The sequence below is a fragment of the Triticum dicoccoides genome, chromosome 2A (assembly GCF_002162155.2).
Source record: "Triticum dicoccoides isolate Atlit2015 ecotype Zavitan chromosome 2A, WEW_v2.0, whole genome shotgun sequence".
Classification (NCBI taxonomy): Eukaryota; Viridiplantae; Streptophyta; class Magnoliopsida; order Poales; family Poaceae; genus Triticum; species Triticum dicoccoides.
The window spans coordinates 294,049,586-294,063,371 of record NC_041382.1 but is presented as its reverse complement, the minus strand read 5'-3'; the positions used below and the strand labels follow the sequence as shown (position 1 = coordinate 294,063,371).

At 42.6% G+C, this 13,786-nt stretch overlaps 1 protein-coding gene across 1 annotated transcript; it reads left to right on the top strand.

Annotated features, from left to right (window-relative positions):
- The first annotated feature begins 6 nt into the window (after positions 1-6).
- Positions 7-11,125, top strand: LOC119354421 (ADP-ribosylation factor 1). Its single transcript, XM_037621150.1, has 6 exons — positions 7-246; positions 9,192-9,262; positions 9,376-9,495; positions 9,876-9,994; positions 10,635-10,716; positions 10,817-11,125. Exons 1-6 carry the CDS (start codon positions 99-101, stop codon positions 10,820-10,822), a joined length of 546 nt encoding a protein of 181 aa, XP_037477047.1. The 5' UTR covers positions 7-98; the 3' UTR covers positions 10,823-11,125.
- The last annotated feature ends 2,661 nt before the right edge of the window (positions 11,126-13,786 follow it).

Sequence of the window (13,786 nt, the reverse complement as noted above, 5' to 3'; positions counted from 1 at the left end):
GTGCATGAGGATGTGTTTTTTTGGGCTGGATCCCGTAATGGAGATCTGAGCGAGTAATGGTCGCGAATTGCAGGCGTTCGGAAGAGGGGTAGGGCGAGATGGGGCTCGCGTTCGGGAAGCTCTTCAGCCGGCTTTTCGCCAAGAAGGAGATGCGGATCCTCATGGTCGGTCTTGATGCTGCCGGAAAGACCACCATCCTCTACAAGCTGAAGCTCGGCGAGATCGTTACCACTATCCCAACCATAGGTAAGATGTGCTTCTCGTCTTGTTTACATGCTAATCTTTCAGAACTATTTTTGGTGCAAAATTTTGGCCAATAAGGTCAAGGTATCTCTAGCCAATATTTTGGCTAACCAATAGCTGGGAAAAAACGAAAATATGTTAGGGCATGCCATGTAATTAATCAACCAACCAAAGAAAAGAGTTGATGTACCCCCTAAACTTTCACGCCTTGATTGCATCACCACCTTAACTCTAAAATTGGTTATATAATCACCTCAAGTTTCCAAAACCGGGCAACACACCTGATCGCAGACCTCCAAGTTCGTTTTGAAGATGCTTTTTTGTGTGTGGAAGTTTTATGGTTTGACCCGCATAGCATGCGGACTAGGATTTATTGTTTAACTTATATTGGCACATCATCCTGGGAACCATATGGAGCTTGCTCTGCCTCATCCATTATAGCAGTGCCTTCCTGGAAAAGCTGCCTCGCAGTCCCAGCACATGTCAGGCGCAACATCTCTGCGGTGTAGTCTAGACGCTAAAGCTGGCACCCACACCATGCTGTTGGGAAGAGGATCTCGGTTGTTGAGTAGGAGCAGTCTGTGCTATAAGGAGGAGAAGATGCTATGCAGGGGAGGAGCGTTATGAGATGATCCACTCGAAGAACGCGTACGTCAGCACCAGTGTGACCCGTTTGCTCTTCATCATTCTGTTGGTGTGCACCCACTTCTTGTTGTCCTTGTTTGCAATTGTGCACCTACCTGCTTGCATCGGAGCAAGCTATGCTGCGCTAAGATCTCTTGCAGACAACGACACCACTACAAAGGGCTCACCTCCTGCGGACCACGACACCGCTACTCGTAGCACCGGCTTGTCCTTCGTCGACTCAAACCCCTTCTCCCGCGTTGTTTTGGTGCCAGCGTGATTTGACTTACCTAGACTGGTACAATGATTTGAGTGTGTGTGCTGGTGGCTCCTCTCACTTGTGTGCTTCGTTGACATTATTCAGCTTGATAGGGTGTCAGCTGATATGGGAGTTGGGGTACTGGGTTTTGCCGAGCGCGGTGGCTGGCGGCTGTGTGATGAAGGGAAATGTCTTGGCAGTGTCAAGATGTAGTGGTTTGTCTTGGCAGTGAGCGATGCTGAAGGGCCTCTTGCCTCCTCTTCATATGTTTGGTTAGCAACGTTGGCCGCTAGTATTGTGACACATAACTAGCTTAGCTAAGTAGCCATGGCTTCTCATCGTGAGGACGCATAAGAAGCCAACACTGACATTGGGGGCCATGATGCTCTTGCCATACCCGAGCCAGTGCCACGTCCACCCAATGTTGTTTCTCGTCGCAAGTATGCATAAGAAGTCGGTTGCGTTGTTTCTCAATGCAAGGATGCATAAGGAGTCATTGTCGGCAGCAGGGCACATTCTGCTCCTGCCATACCTGAGCCAGTGCCATGTCCACCAAATGTTGCAGTTCGCCAAGGGCTTTGTGTACCACTGCGATGGCCCCACGTCGCCGTTCGCCTCAATGTACGTAAAGAGCTTCAGCGGAGCTTTGTTAGTGCTGATGGCGCGGTGGGTGCGCCTCGACCGTGGTGGATGCTATGCTATGGTCAGCAAGGTCATGGTGCAGCACGATGGTGGTGTGACACCAAGATCGACAAGAGCATCTCTAGACAATCCCCTATTTTTTAATTCCCCATCCTTTAATTCCTCATTTTTTAGGGAATTGAACTTTTGTCTGTCTAGCCCCACCCTCAAGACTTGACCCCGCAAATGCATGCGAATTTTTCAAACACAAATTTGAACTACTTCATTGCATAGTTAAACAACAGTACCACATCAACATCATACATAGCATAGTTAAACAGTCATTACCTACTACACCACTACGTTGACATCAAACTAACCAACCAACTAACTAACTAACTAACTAACGGTGGCGCTAAACTAAGTGGGAGCGTAAAACGCTTATTCTGCGCTCCGCCTGTGTCGCACGCACCGTTCGGCTTAATCGGCATTATTCTTCCACCTGCTAGTAAAATCTGTGGAACATATAGTAATAGAATTAATTCGGTTACCATCTGCATGCATCGGTCCCGCCACCATTTCTTTTTTTATATGCATGGCTGTAACAACACATCGTAAACAACCATAAGAAATATAGTAACCCAATAAATTCAGTTACTATCTGCACCCACTAGTTCACGCACTGCCACCATTTGTCTTTTTTACATCCATGCTCATAATGATACACAATAATCAACCATGAAAAAAGTAGTAACATATTTAATTTGGTTACTGGCTGGACATGCAGGTGCATGGTCCCATCACCATTTTTTCTTTCTATATGCCTGCTTGGAATGGCATATAGTAATCAACCATGAGAATTATAGTAACTTAGTAATCGTTCATGAAAAACTTGGTAATAGAACAAATTGGGTTACTGCATGTCTGCATCCTACATCTTATGGACTCTTGTTTCACATGGTAGTAAAAAGCATGGTAGGAATGGTAACCGAATTAAAACAGTTATCATCCGCATGCATTGGTCCCGTCCTTTATTCTTGTTTCCCATGCTAGTAAAAAACCATGCTAAATATAGTAACAGGATTAAATGAATTACAGCCAACCTGCAATGTACTCCGTCTGGCATCCTCGACTCGCATGCTAGTAAAACGCCGGCCAAACATAGTAAATGAATTAAGTTATTTACCATATGCATGCATGTGGCTGCGCTAATTAAAGAATGACGTAACTGATTAGCAGACAAGGTGCGCTCCATGGGTCGGAGCGTAGAATAAGCACAATGCGCTCGGGCTCACTTTAGCGCACCTATATATATATATCTAATTTTATCTACCACCGGTGGTAATTACCACCACTTGAGTTCTAAGTAGTATTTATCAAATCGGAGAGTATGTACGCGTAGTATGTAGTATATAAGAATATTTAGGTAGTATACTAGCACATATGCCCATGCGTTGCAACGGGAGAGATATTTCTTTGCCGGAAGCAATGGGAGAGATAATTGATGTGTCCACCAAAAAGATCACCATAACATGTCAAAGAAAAACGATCAGCATAGCGATGTGATAGAGAGAGGTGTTGTGGACTTCTCGCGGGTCATGTTTGTCCTGTGAGATCTTGATAGTGGTGGGATTAGTCGGTGTGCCGGCAACCATCTAACTTGTGCCTTTTTTTCTCCGGGTCCGCCTCTGTGTCGGGGTTGTGTCTACCTCCTCATTTGGTAGCTACGCGGCGACCTTCGGGGCACGGTAGTTTCGACCATTCTCTCTTATGATTGCGTAACAGGATGAATTACTAATTGTAGCGCATAAATCATGTTTCATTAGCATATTTAGCACATCACCAGACACCAATGTCCCTTCTATGTGAAAACATGAACCTTTTAAAATAACTTGAAAACTTTTTGAATTTGTGATTGGTTTTTAAAAAGGAAACCCATTTTGAACATTCAGATTTTTTTAAATGTGTTTCTTTAAACTCGGTCATTATTCTGAATTTGCGAACATTGCACCAAAACAAGAATATTTTTCATATTTCAAACATTTTTAAAATGATTTTTTTGGAAAATCTCAAATAACTTTGGAAAACACAAGAAAAAAATGGAACGTGTATAAAAATATATACCAATTTTGGAATGAGAACATTTTTTGTATTTCAAACATTTTTCAAAACATAATATATTTTCAAATTTTCGACATTTTTAAAAAATTCCAATTTTCCTAATAATCTTAACTTTTTTGAAAATTTTGAATTTATGAGAAAAGGAGAAAGAAAAATAAATTTGAAAGGAAAAAGACAAAAGAAACGGGAAAAAAAAGAAAAATACAAACATAACACAGACCAAAAGGAAGAAAACGGTTCACGCAAGCTTGGGCGCCCTATGCGGATTTGTGACTATTTTAGAATGAGAGCAAAGATTTAATGTTCCGAAATTTTTTCAAAATTTTCAAATCGGAATATATTTTAAAATTCGATTTTTTTTGGTATTATGAACTTTTTTGAAAATTTTAAATTTACAAAAAAAGTGAGAAAGAAAAATAAGCTTGAAAGAAAGAAAGAGAAAAGAAACAGGAAAGAAAAAGATATAGAAATGGAAAAAAGTTTTTAAATATATACAACAAAATTTGAATCGTTCGAAATTCACAATTTAATTTAAAAACATGAACCTTTTAAAACAACAAGAACATTTTTCGAATTTGTGATTGCTTTTGAAAAAGGAAAAACATTTTGAACACTCAGAACAATTTTTTAAAATGTTTTTCTTTAACCTCGGACATTATCCTGAATTTGCGAATATTTCACCAAAAAGAGAATATTGTTCATATTTGGAACATTTTTTAAATGCTTTTTTTTGGAAAACCCGAAAAACTTTGGAAAGACAAAGAAAAATGGAACATTTAAAAAACATCTGTACCAATTTTGGAATGAGAACAAAATTTTAATATTCTGAACATTTTCAAAAAAATTATTTTGAAACTTTGGATCTTTTTAAAAAACCAAGTTTTTCTAATAATATGAACTGTTCCGATTTTATTTTGAATTTATGAAAAAGGGAGAAAGAAAAATAAACTTGAAAGGAAATAAGACAAAAGAAACGGGAAAGAAAAAAAAGAAAGAAATGGAAAAAGAAAAATAGAAACATAACACGGAACCAGAAAAAACAGTTCAGCCCAGCTAGGGGGCCCTGTGCGAATTTGTAAATATTTGACGCTCAGTGCGATTAATAGGAGTTTTCCAGTTGCATGGGCACAAAATTAATAGAGTTTGCTGCTATTTGATGCTCACTGCAATATAACAAAGGAAAAGAAAACGGGTCAGCCCAGCTTGGTGGCCATGTGCGAATTTGCTGCTATTTGACGCTCACTGCAATAAATAGAGTTTTGCTACTTACGTGGGCACGAAAATAAATGGGCTGGCTTTGCTGGGCCACACTATTGGCGGCCCATGTATGAAATTCGGGCGTTTTTCCTTTTCTAATAGAGAACGAACAAAAAATTAGTACCACCTCGAATAGAAAAAACTTTTCGATGGTGAACGGATGAAAAAATTGGAGAAACGCACCTTGCTTTATTAGTAGGTATAGATATAGATATACTACTTTTTAGGTAGTATGCATTGTATTTTGAGTATGCTCCTTTTTACGTACAAATATATACGTATTTCACAAATATAATAAAACTATGAGCCAACTTACAATTTTTGCATGTAACTCACTTTGAAATATGTTGTATATAATATATGAACATACTTGATAAAGTAGTATATATAATACCACATGGTAGTATATAAGACATGTGGGGGTAGGATGTATTTTCCCTATATATATATATGTATATATATGCATATGTACACACACACACACTAGCAAAAGTGCCTGTGGGTTGCAACGGGTGATAAATCTTCATATGCCTCTAGCCCATAATACCTTAACCACATTTGGTGATTAGTTCTCTTCCGGGCATGTGCGAGGAAGGCTTCTGCACTTGGCGAGTGTTTCTACGAGCTAATACGCCCTCACGTCCAATGAAATGCACAAGATATGCCGATGTTTTCAATTTAATTATGGTAACACATATGTTTAATAATTAGCCCAGGTGCCCTTCTTTGAATATTTCTGTATGTGGGTGTAGAGAGGCCACCGATTATAACCTTTTAATAATTAGCCCAAGTCCTGCCAATTTATTCAAAACCCATCAACATGTCTCTTTGCATTTTTTCTGGATCAAACATATTTAAATGAGTCCACGAAAATATGCACACTTAAAATATTCTGTGCAAGCCCTTTGTGCTTTTCTGTTTGTTTTGTCAAATGGAAAAAGAAGAGAATAACAGAGGAAGAGAGGGCCACCAGCAGGCCGGCCCATTTGCACAAAAGGCCAGGCATCTTCTTCATCCCCTTTTGCCAGGGCGACGCGCCTCCAGATCCGGCGACATGCGCCATCGGCCGCTGCCTCCGGCGCCCCTCAGCCTCGCCTCCTCTCCTTCCCTTCCTCTATCGCTGGCGCCTCCTTCCTTGTTTCACCGATTTATTTGCCATTGATTCTCGCGTACCTTCCTTATTATCTGCTCAACCAAGCGTATATAAATTACAAGAATTTGATGTAATGAGGCAAGATGAGACTTTTTGGCTGATTTATCATATTTTGTACCAAGGACTTTAACTGATTTATTGAATGTGTACGCACGTTCGGACTCAGCTGAATCAGGAATGCAAGGCCCTGGCTGCATGCATGGGCGGCGGTCCAGGCTATGCAAGCCCCGTGCAATGATTAAATAAATATTGCGTTTTTCACTTTGGCATGAACAAGGCATGGTTAAGTTGGCTAGCCGGTCAAGCTTTGTTGGGCTCTTTTTTCTGTCGACATGAGTTCGAATCTGGGCAGGCACGAAACGATTTTATTTGTTTGCTTACATGAAACGCAAACGACCGAGTGAAAAAAAAGTTGAAATACGTCTACCTTCTGGAGCGTGAGTGCAGGCCTAGGCTGAGGCCCAATCGAGCTATGTACATAGGCGGACTCAGCCCAACTGAGCGGAAGAAGCCAAAAATAGGTCCTCAAATTAGTACCACCTCGCATATATAGATTAAATATAAAATCACCTAAATGGGACGAAACTAAGCATATCACCTTGCTTTATTAGTAGGTAAATAGATATAGATATAGATATAACGTAAACTAAATAGAACTAGATACTAGATATATAAAGAGGAGCTCTACTCGGAGAATTCCAAGAAGTCGGACTTAGAGTAGATAGGGATCATCCCCGAGCTCTACTCGGAGAATTCCAAGAAGTCGGACTTAGAGTAGATAGGGATCATCCCCTCCCCCCGTCGCAGTGGTTGGCCCCGTGGTCGCTGGCAGTGGGCTGACTCCACCACATCTAGTCGTCTTCGTTGGCGAGGCGGGTGATCTCGCGACACTCGTGCTCGATCGTGCATGTGGTTTCCACGGACACAAAGAACACATGATTCTCATCGACGATTCGTGGGTCCTTGAGTAGTGTGGCCACCAAGGCGGCATCAACATGCTAGGTAGCGTGGTGCTCCTTGGCCCAAGAGGTGTACCTAACAGGAGGTGTGATGGTGGCCATGGCGTTATCGAGGAAGTTAAGCTTCACGCGGCTCTTGAATAACTGGAGCACGAAGGCGTCGTAGGCGCATGCCAGGCCACACCAGCGTTGCCGTGACCATGGTATGGATCTCCGTCACCCACTTGCCCTACATCTGGAGCCTAATGACGCGGTCCTTTGGTGGCAGCTGCTGCGACAGGGAAGAAGGCCTGAGACAGGGATAGGAGAACGAGGTAGGAATCGGCAAGCTGTGCGGGGGCTCGGCGATTGGGAAGACGGCTCGGGATGGCACCGGCAGATCGAGGGACGTTGGCAACACTTGGGAGGCGGCGTGGGGAGATCGAGGCGGTTCATTAATTGGTGTCGTGCTATTGGCCGCCATGCCATGAATGCAAGAGTGGAGTGGCCTCCCCATTTTTAATGAGAAGTGCTCTTCTCATAGCAAAAATGGGCTAGAGGGAAATCTTTTGGGGATGAAAAGCTAATTCTTGGGGAGCTAAAGGAAATCGGGGATGGGCAAGATGGCTGTTAATTCCCCAAAATGGAAGTTTCTGCCCATATATAACTCTTGGGGAATGGGCTAGAGATGCTCTAATATTGGCATGGCGCACTTGGTGGAAAGCTTGTTGGCATCAATGATCATGTGCAGTCTGTCCACATCAGCAAAACCGGCTTCCAAAACAGCTTATTTTGGTCTAGGCGGTGTTCTGTTTGATACTTTGATATTGGGAACTTGAGGGATTATATAACGGTTTTATATTCGGAGGGGGTGATGCAGCCGAAATTTGTGACAGTTTAGGTGGGCATATACACTTCATTCTTAACTGAACATATTTGTTTTTTTTTCATTGTATATAGAAGGTTATTAGTTGAACTATGAGGATCTGATGGATCAGTAGTGTGGAAACCTGAATTCTAAGCGGTAGAGCCTATTTTACTTGATGTTTAAAAATATGTAACTGTTTTTTGAGGCATCCCTACCTGAAAAGGTTGTACGATTGAGGTGGCCAATTGTTGGAACAGCCTATCGCTGCTCTACTTCAAGCGCATGCTATAAAAGTTACTCCCTCCGTCCCAAAATAAGTGTCCTGGCATTAGTTCAAGTTATAACAAATTTGAACTAAAGCCATGGCACTTATTTTGGGAAGGAGGGAGTACATCTCAATCTCAAATTCTTAATTGATAACGAAGTTGCAAACTCGTAGTACTTCGTCTGTATTCTTCCTGCTTGAACTATTGTTATGCCCATCAGAATTGTTGCCTCTTCTTCAAGTCTTGATGCGGTTGATGAATTCAGTGGTATGTGTTGTCTCTTGATAACTATGGCAGTTTATGTAATGGAAGTTAATTTAGAAAGCAAAATCATTAAATGCTTGCTTGAATAATACTCCCTCCTTTCCGGTTTATAAGGCTCAAGTCTCAAATCTCATCAACCAAGGCATTTTGTGAGTGGAGGAATGTATCTCGTACTTTACAAAACTACCCCAATTAAACTCATGCATTAATTTGGATTAATTGCAGTGCATGCATGCTTGGCCATTCCTCTTTAATTCTTGCATGCAAAGATTTAATGCGCATTGGAAACTAAAAATGAGATGGAGATGAGCCCTCTAAATTGGAAAAACAAAAAGGTTGAAATAAGCCTTATAAACCGGAAAGGAGGGAGTAGGATGTAGGAAAAGATTGCCTATAATGGGCCCTGAAGCCGTCATTACTTGTGGCCTCTGCAATGATATAACTGACAGAACATATAGCTACACAGGCTGATATCAACAAAAAGTGGACAAAATGCTTTGAACACTTGGTTCTTATTGAACAGCCTCTACTTAAGCTTGAACCATGACATGGTAACAATGTTTCCTTTAAAATGCAGGGTTCAATGTTGAAACTGTCGAGTACAAGAACATTAGCTTCACTGTTTGGGATGTTGGGGGTCAGGACAAGGTATGACCTGCTGCAGTGTTCTGTGTATTGTAAATTCAGTGTTTTCCTTACCTTAATCTTCCTGCAAATTGTTACATTTCATTTAAGCTGATGCTTTGTGCTTGTAAGAACAGATCAGACCTCTCTGGAGGCATTACTTCCAGAACACGCAGGGTCTTATCTTTGTTGTGGACAGCAATGATAGGGACCGTGTTGTTGAAGCCAGAGATGAGCTCCACAGGATGCTGAATGAGGTACATTTGTGCTGGATTACTCTTATCATGCTATCCATTCAATATAGCAACCAATTGGTGAGCTTGATTAACATAATCATTGTTTGAACTATCATAATTTATAACACACTAATGTGAGAAGAAGCAATTATTTTGACAGGACGTTCATATGAGACCACTTACTGTTTATTACGTTTAACCCCTTTTTTGGGAAAAATTATCTCTAGGAAGTGGCCTGTTAATGCAGTTTTTGTTGTCTATTAGCTAGTACAGAGTTACTATAGTATATGGTTTTGCTGCACCTGTTCTAGCATACATACATCTAAGTAACTTTTAATTTGTGTAGTTGGGAAGCGATATTTTGTTCAACTGCATTATATGATAGTCATTATTGATGACAGGATGAGTTGCGCGATGCTGTGTTGCTTGTCTTTGCCAACAAGCAAGATCTTCCAAATGCTATGAATGCTGCTGAAATTACTGATAAGCTTGGATTACATTCCCTTCGTCAACGTCACTGGTAAGCAAAGCCTACTTGTTTTTCTTGCTTATCTTTTGCAGTGGAATAAGTTTTGGAATCCACCCACATCCGTACCAGATCCTGTAAAGCACCATCTGTAGAAAACAGTATACAGGCCCCTAAAACAAATTTACGGTACCGCGAGGCATCGGGTGGAACAGATCCTGTAAACCCGTACCATAAACGTTTATTTTTTTTGTTTTTTCTCCTCGCGCTTCTTCCCCAGGACGGAAGCATGCACAAACTCGAACTCCGGCCGGCCAGAACGGCGCTGATCCGGCCTGCCGCCTGATGTGGCCTGCTGCCTGCTCTTGCACGCTCCGGCGACGTTCCGGTGCGCCGCGTGTTCCGGTAATGCTTCGGCTGGCTGCCGACGAGCTCCTCCGCCTGCTCGCTGCTCATGCATGGTGTCGCGAGGCCCCAGCTCCGGCGTTGACCGGCTTTACAGGATCCTCCAAAAATGGCTGAAATCCTCCATATATGACGGATAGGAGCTCGAATATACGGGAGCCTGCAATTTTTTTTACGTGATATGCTATTTTACGTTTTTTTCAGCTTGTACTGTAAAAACAAAGGTTTGACCGCTTTTACAGGATCTGCTAGAGATGCTCTAAGCCACTCATGCTCTTCATTTCAACAGGTACATCCAGAGCACATGTGCTACATCCGGTGAGGGTCTGTATGAGGGCCTGGACTGGCTATCCAGTAACATTGCCAGCAAGGTATTTATCACTCTATACTCAGTTCTACAAATCTCTTCGTTCTGCTACAAAATTGTAGTTCACACCCTGATTTGATTGACATGTGTTTTGGTGCCTGTAGGCTTGAGGCTTGGAATTTTGACTGCGGAGCTGGCTATTAGCTGTGGATCTGTTATGTGCCTTTCGCAAGCTCAGTGTTTTTGTAATGATGTCCCAGTTAAATGCCTCCTGGATGCTCTTTCTACTTGTTGATACTTTGCACAATGATTTCAAATATCATACGTTTTGGACTAGTTATCATGTCCACTTAGTTATATAAATAAGGCCAAAATATTATTTCTTTGATATGATGAGCAGCAATTTATTGTATTGACGTTAGGCTTGGTTTCTTGGAAAATACGGGTGACTTCTACCCCTTTGTTTTTTGACATCCGTGACTTGAATCCTTTCACTCCTTTTCATGTCATTTAACACTGGTAGCCTGGATGATTGGTAGGACCTTTCACACGTCGTTATTTGTGGTGCGCAAAATAAAAAATGTGGCTGAGGCTCTGAATTATATGGACATGCACTTATATGTGGTTGCCCAATCTAACCTCCCAATCTTCTTAAGGCCTTGTTCGGTTAGCACCTCCCCTGCCGGGATTGGGGCCCAATCCCCGCCGAACCCCGTGGTTTCGGCCCGACCGGGATTAGACCTCGGCCTGCTTTATAAGTGTGTTCGGTTAAACCCGGTCGGGGCTACACCCCTGCCCAATCCCTCCCAAACCAGGTGGAACTACCTGGGATATAATCCTTGCCCCTCTACTCGTGGAACCAATCCCTCCTGCGACGGACGAAACGCTACGCGAGAAGAAAAGGTTCAAGCCCTTTCTTCCCGAGTCCTGAGATTCGGTGGCGGCGGCAGCGGCAGCGGCGATGTAGCCATCCAGAGGCGACGATGGTGGCATACTTCCCCACCCCTCCCTTCTCTCCCATCCGGTAAGCCTCTTCTCCTTCTTCTCCTCTCCCACTCTTCTTTCCCATCTCCTCCTCCCGATCTGACCTGATGTGCCGCCAAGAGAATATAGGAAGGGAGTAACCGAACAAGTTATGGTCATAGGGATTCATGTGGATGAGGAACAGCAGGGGTTGGGTGACAAGTAGGGGATCACCTAATTCCTAGGAGGTTAGAAACCACTCATGGAATCTAACCACGACAACTGAACAAGGCCTAATAGAGGATTTGCTTGATGAATGAATACGCCACGTGAAGAAAACCCTCATCCCAGCTAACGGGGTTGGCTACTTGACGAACAAATCAACGCCACTTAAACGGTATGAAGCAAACCCTTGATCCGGGAGCAACTACAATAGAATCTAGCATTGTGATGCAAAAATAGAAAAAATTATCTGGGCCATCAAATCAATCATGGATGGTACAGATTGCTAGTGATCGACTAGAGGGGGGTGAATAGGCGATTTTTACGAAAGTCTTCAAAACATGGAAGTTTCGAAGACAGACGATAGAAATGAACCTATTAACATGCAGCGGAAGGTAGACTACACTAGGCAAGCCATAGTCAAGTATTCAATGAAGTGAAAGCACAAAGACTAATAGCAGCTAGGCAGTATGGATCGGGATGGAAGATAGTATGAAGCCAATCAGAACAAACAGTCACACAATGAAGACACATAGATAATGCAAATAGGCAATGACTTCACAATGACTAATCTGCAAATAAAGAGATGGGAAGGATAGAACCAGTGGCTCGTTGAAGACAATGATTTGTTGGACCAGTTCCAGTTGCTGTGACAACTGTACGTCTGGTTAGGGAGGCTGAGATTCAACTCAGAAGACTGCATCTTCACCTTATTCCCCTTGAGCTAAGGACACCCAGTCCTCGCCCAATTACTCTGGTAAGTCTTCAAGGTAGACTTCCAAACCTTCACAGACTTCGTTCACCAGCGATCCACAATGACTCTTGGATGCGCAGAACGCGACGCCTAACCGGCTGGAGGATTCACAGTCCTCAAGTGTAATAAGTCTTCAGATCACACAGACAGGAAGACTTCAGTGATGCCTAACACTCTTTGGCTCTGGGTGTTTAGGGCTTTGTCCTCGCAAGGATTTCTCTCTCAAAGGCTTCGAGGTGGGTTGCTCTCAAACGACAAAAGCCGTGCACTAACTCTGAGCAGCCAACCAATTTATGGTGTAGGGGGTGGGCTATTTATAGCCACTAGGCAACCCGACCTGATTTGTCTGAAATGACCCTGGGTCACTAAGGAACTGACACGTGTTCCAACGGTCAGATTTCAAACATACACGGCAACTTTACTTGAGCTACGAGCAAAGCTGACTTATCCAACTCTGGATAAGATTTGCTCTCATTGTCTTCGTTCGAAGACACATGATTTTGGTTAAGCATCACTTCAGTCATTCTGACTGGTTCACTTGGACCCCACTTAATAGTACGGTGGTTCCTATGACTCAACAAAGAAGAAAAAGAACGACGAAACAACTAAGTCTTCGCGCTCCATAGTCTTCACGCGATGTCTTCTCTTGTCATAGTCTTCAATGTGAATGTCTTCACATACCACCTTTGACTTCAATGTCTTCATTCATTTTTAGGGGTTATCTCCGGTAGCAAAACCGAATCAATGAGGGACTTCTACCTGTGTTATCCTGCAATTCTCACAAACACATTAGTCCCTCAACCAGGTTTGTCGTCAATACTCCAAAACCAACAAGGGGTGGCACTAGATGCACTTACAATCTCCCCCTTTTTGGTGATTGATGACAAACTGGTTGAAGTTTTCAACGGGGATAAAAGTATGTGAACTTGTAAAGGATTTAAGTATTGTCTTCGTAAGTAGCAGGAAAAGGCTCCCCCTGAAGATGTGCATATAAGTATTTGCTTTTGAATGCAAATGCACATGGCAGGTTGTACTTGCGGAGCTCCACTTTTACTTATGAAGACAATTCATCATGCATGAAAGGTTATACCGAAGATAATGACATGCATAATGGAAAATGGATGTCTGCCAAATGACTTAGTGCGGAATTTATCGTCGCACATGCGGAATTTATCATCGCATCACATAGTGTCGA

What these genes read in the sequence shown, in the direction of transcription:
- LOC119354421 (XM_037621150.1), top strand. Translation starts at nt 99, where the DNA reads ATGGGGCTCGCGTTCGGGAAGCTCTTCAGCCGGCTTTTCGCCAAGAAG. An exon ending in ATGTTGGGGGTCAGGACAAG is followed by an intron (nt 9,263 to 9,375) that starts GTATGACCTGCT and finishes TTGTAAGAACAG; the next exon opens with ATCAGACCTCTCTGGAGGCA. An exon ending in TCCCTTCGTCAACGTCACTG is followed by an intron (nt 9,995 to 10,634) that starts GTAAGCAAAGCC and finishes TCATTTCAACAG; the next exon opens with GTACATCCAGAGCACATGTG.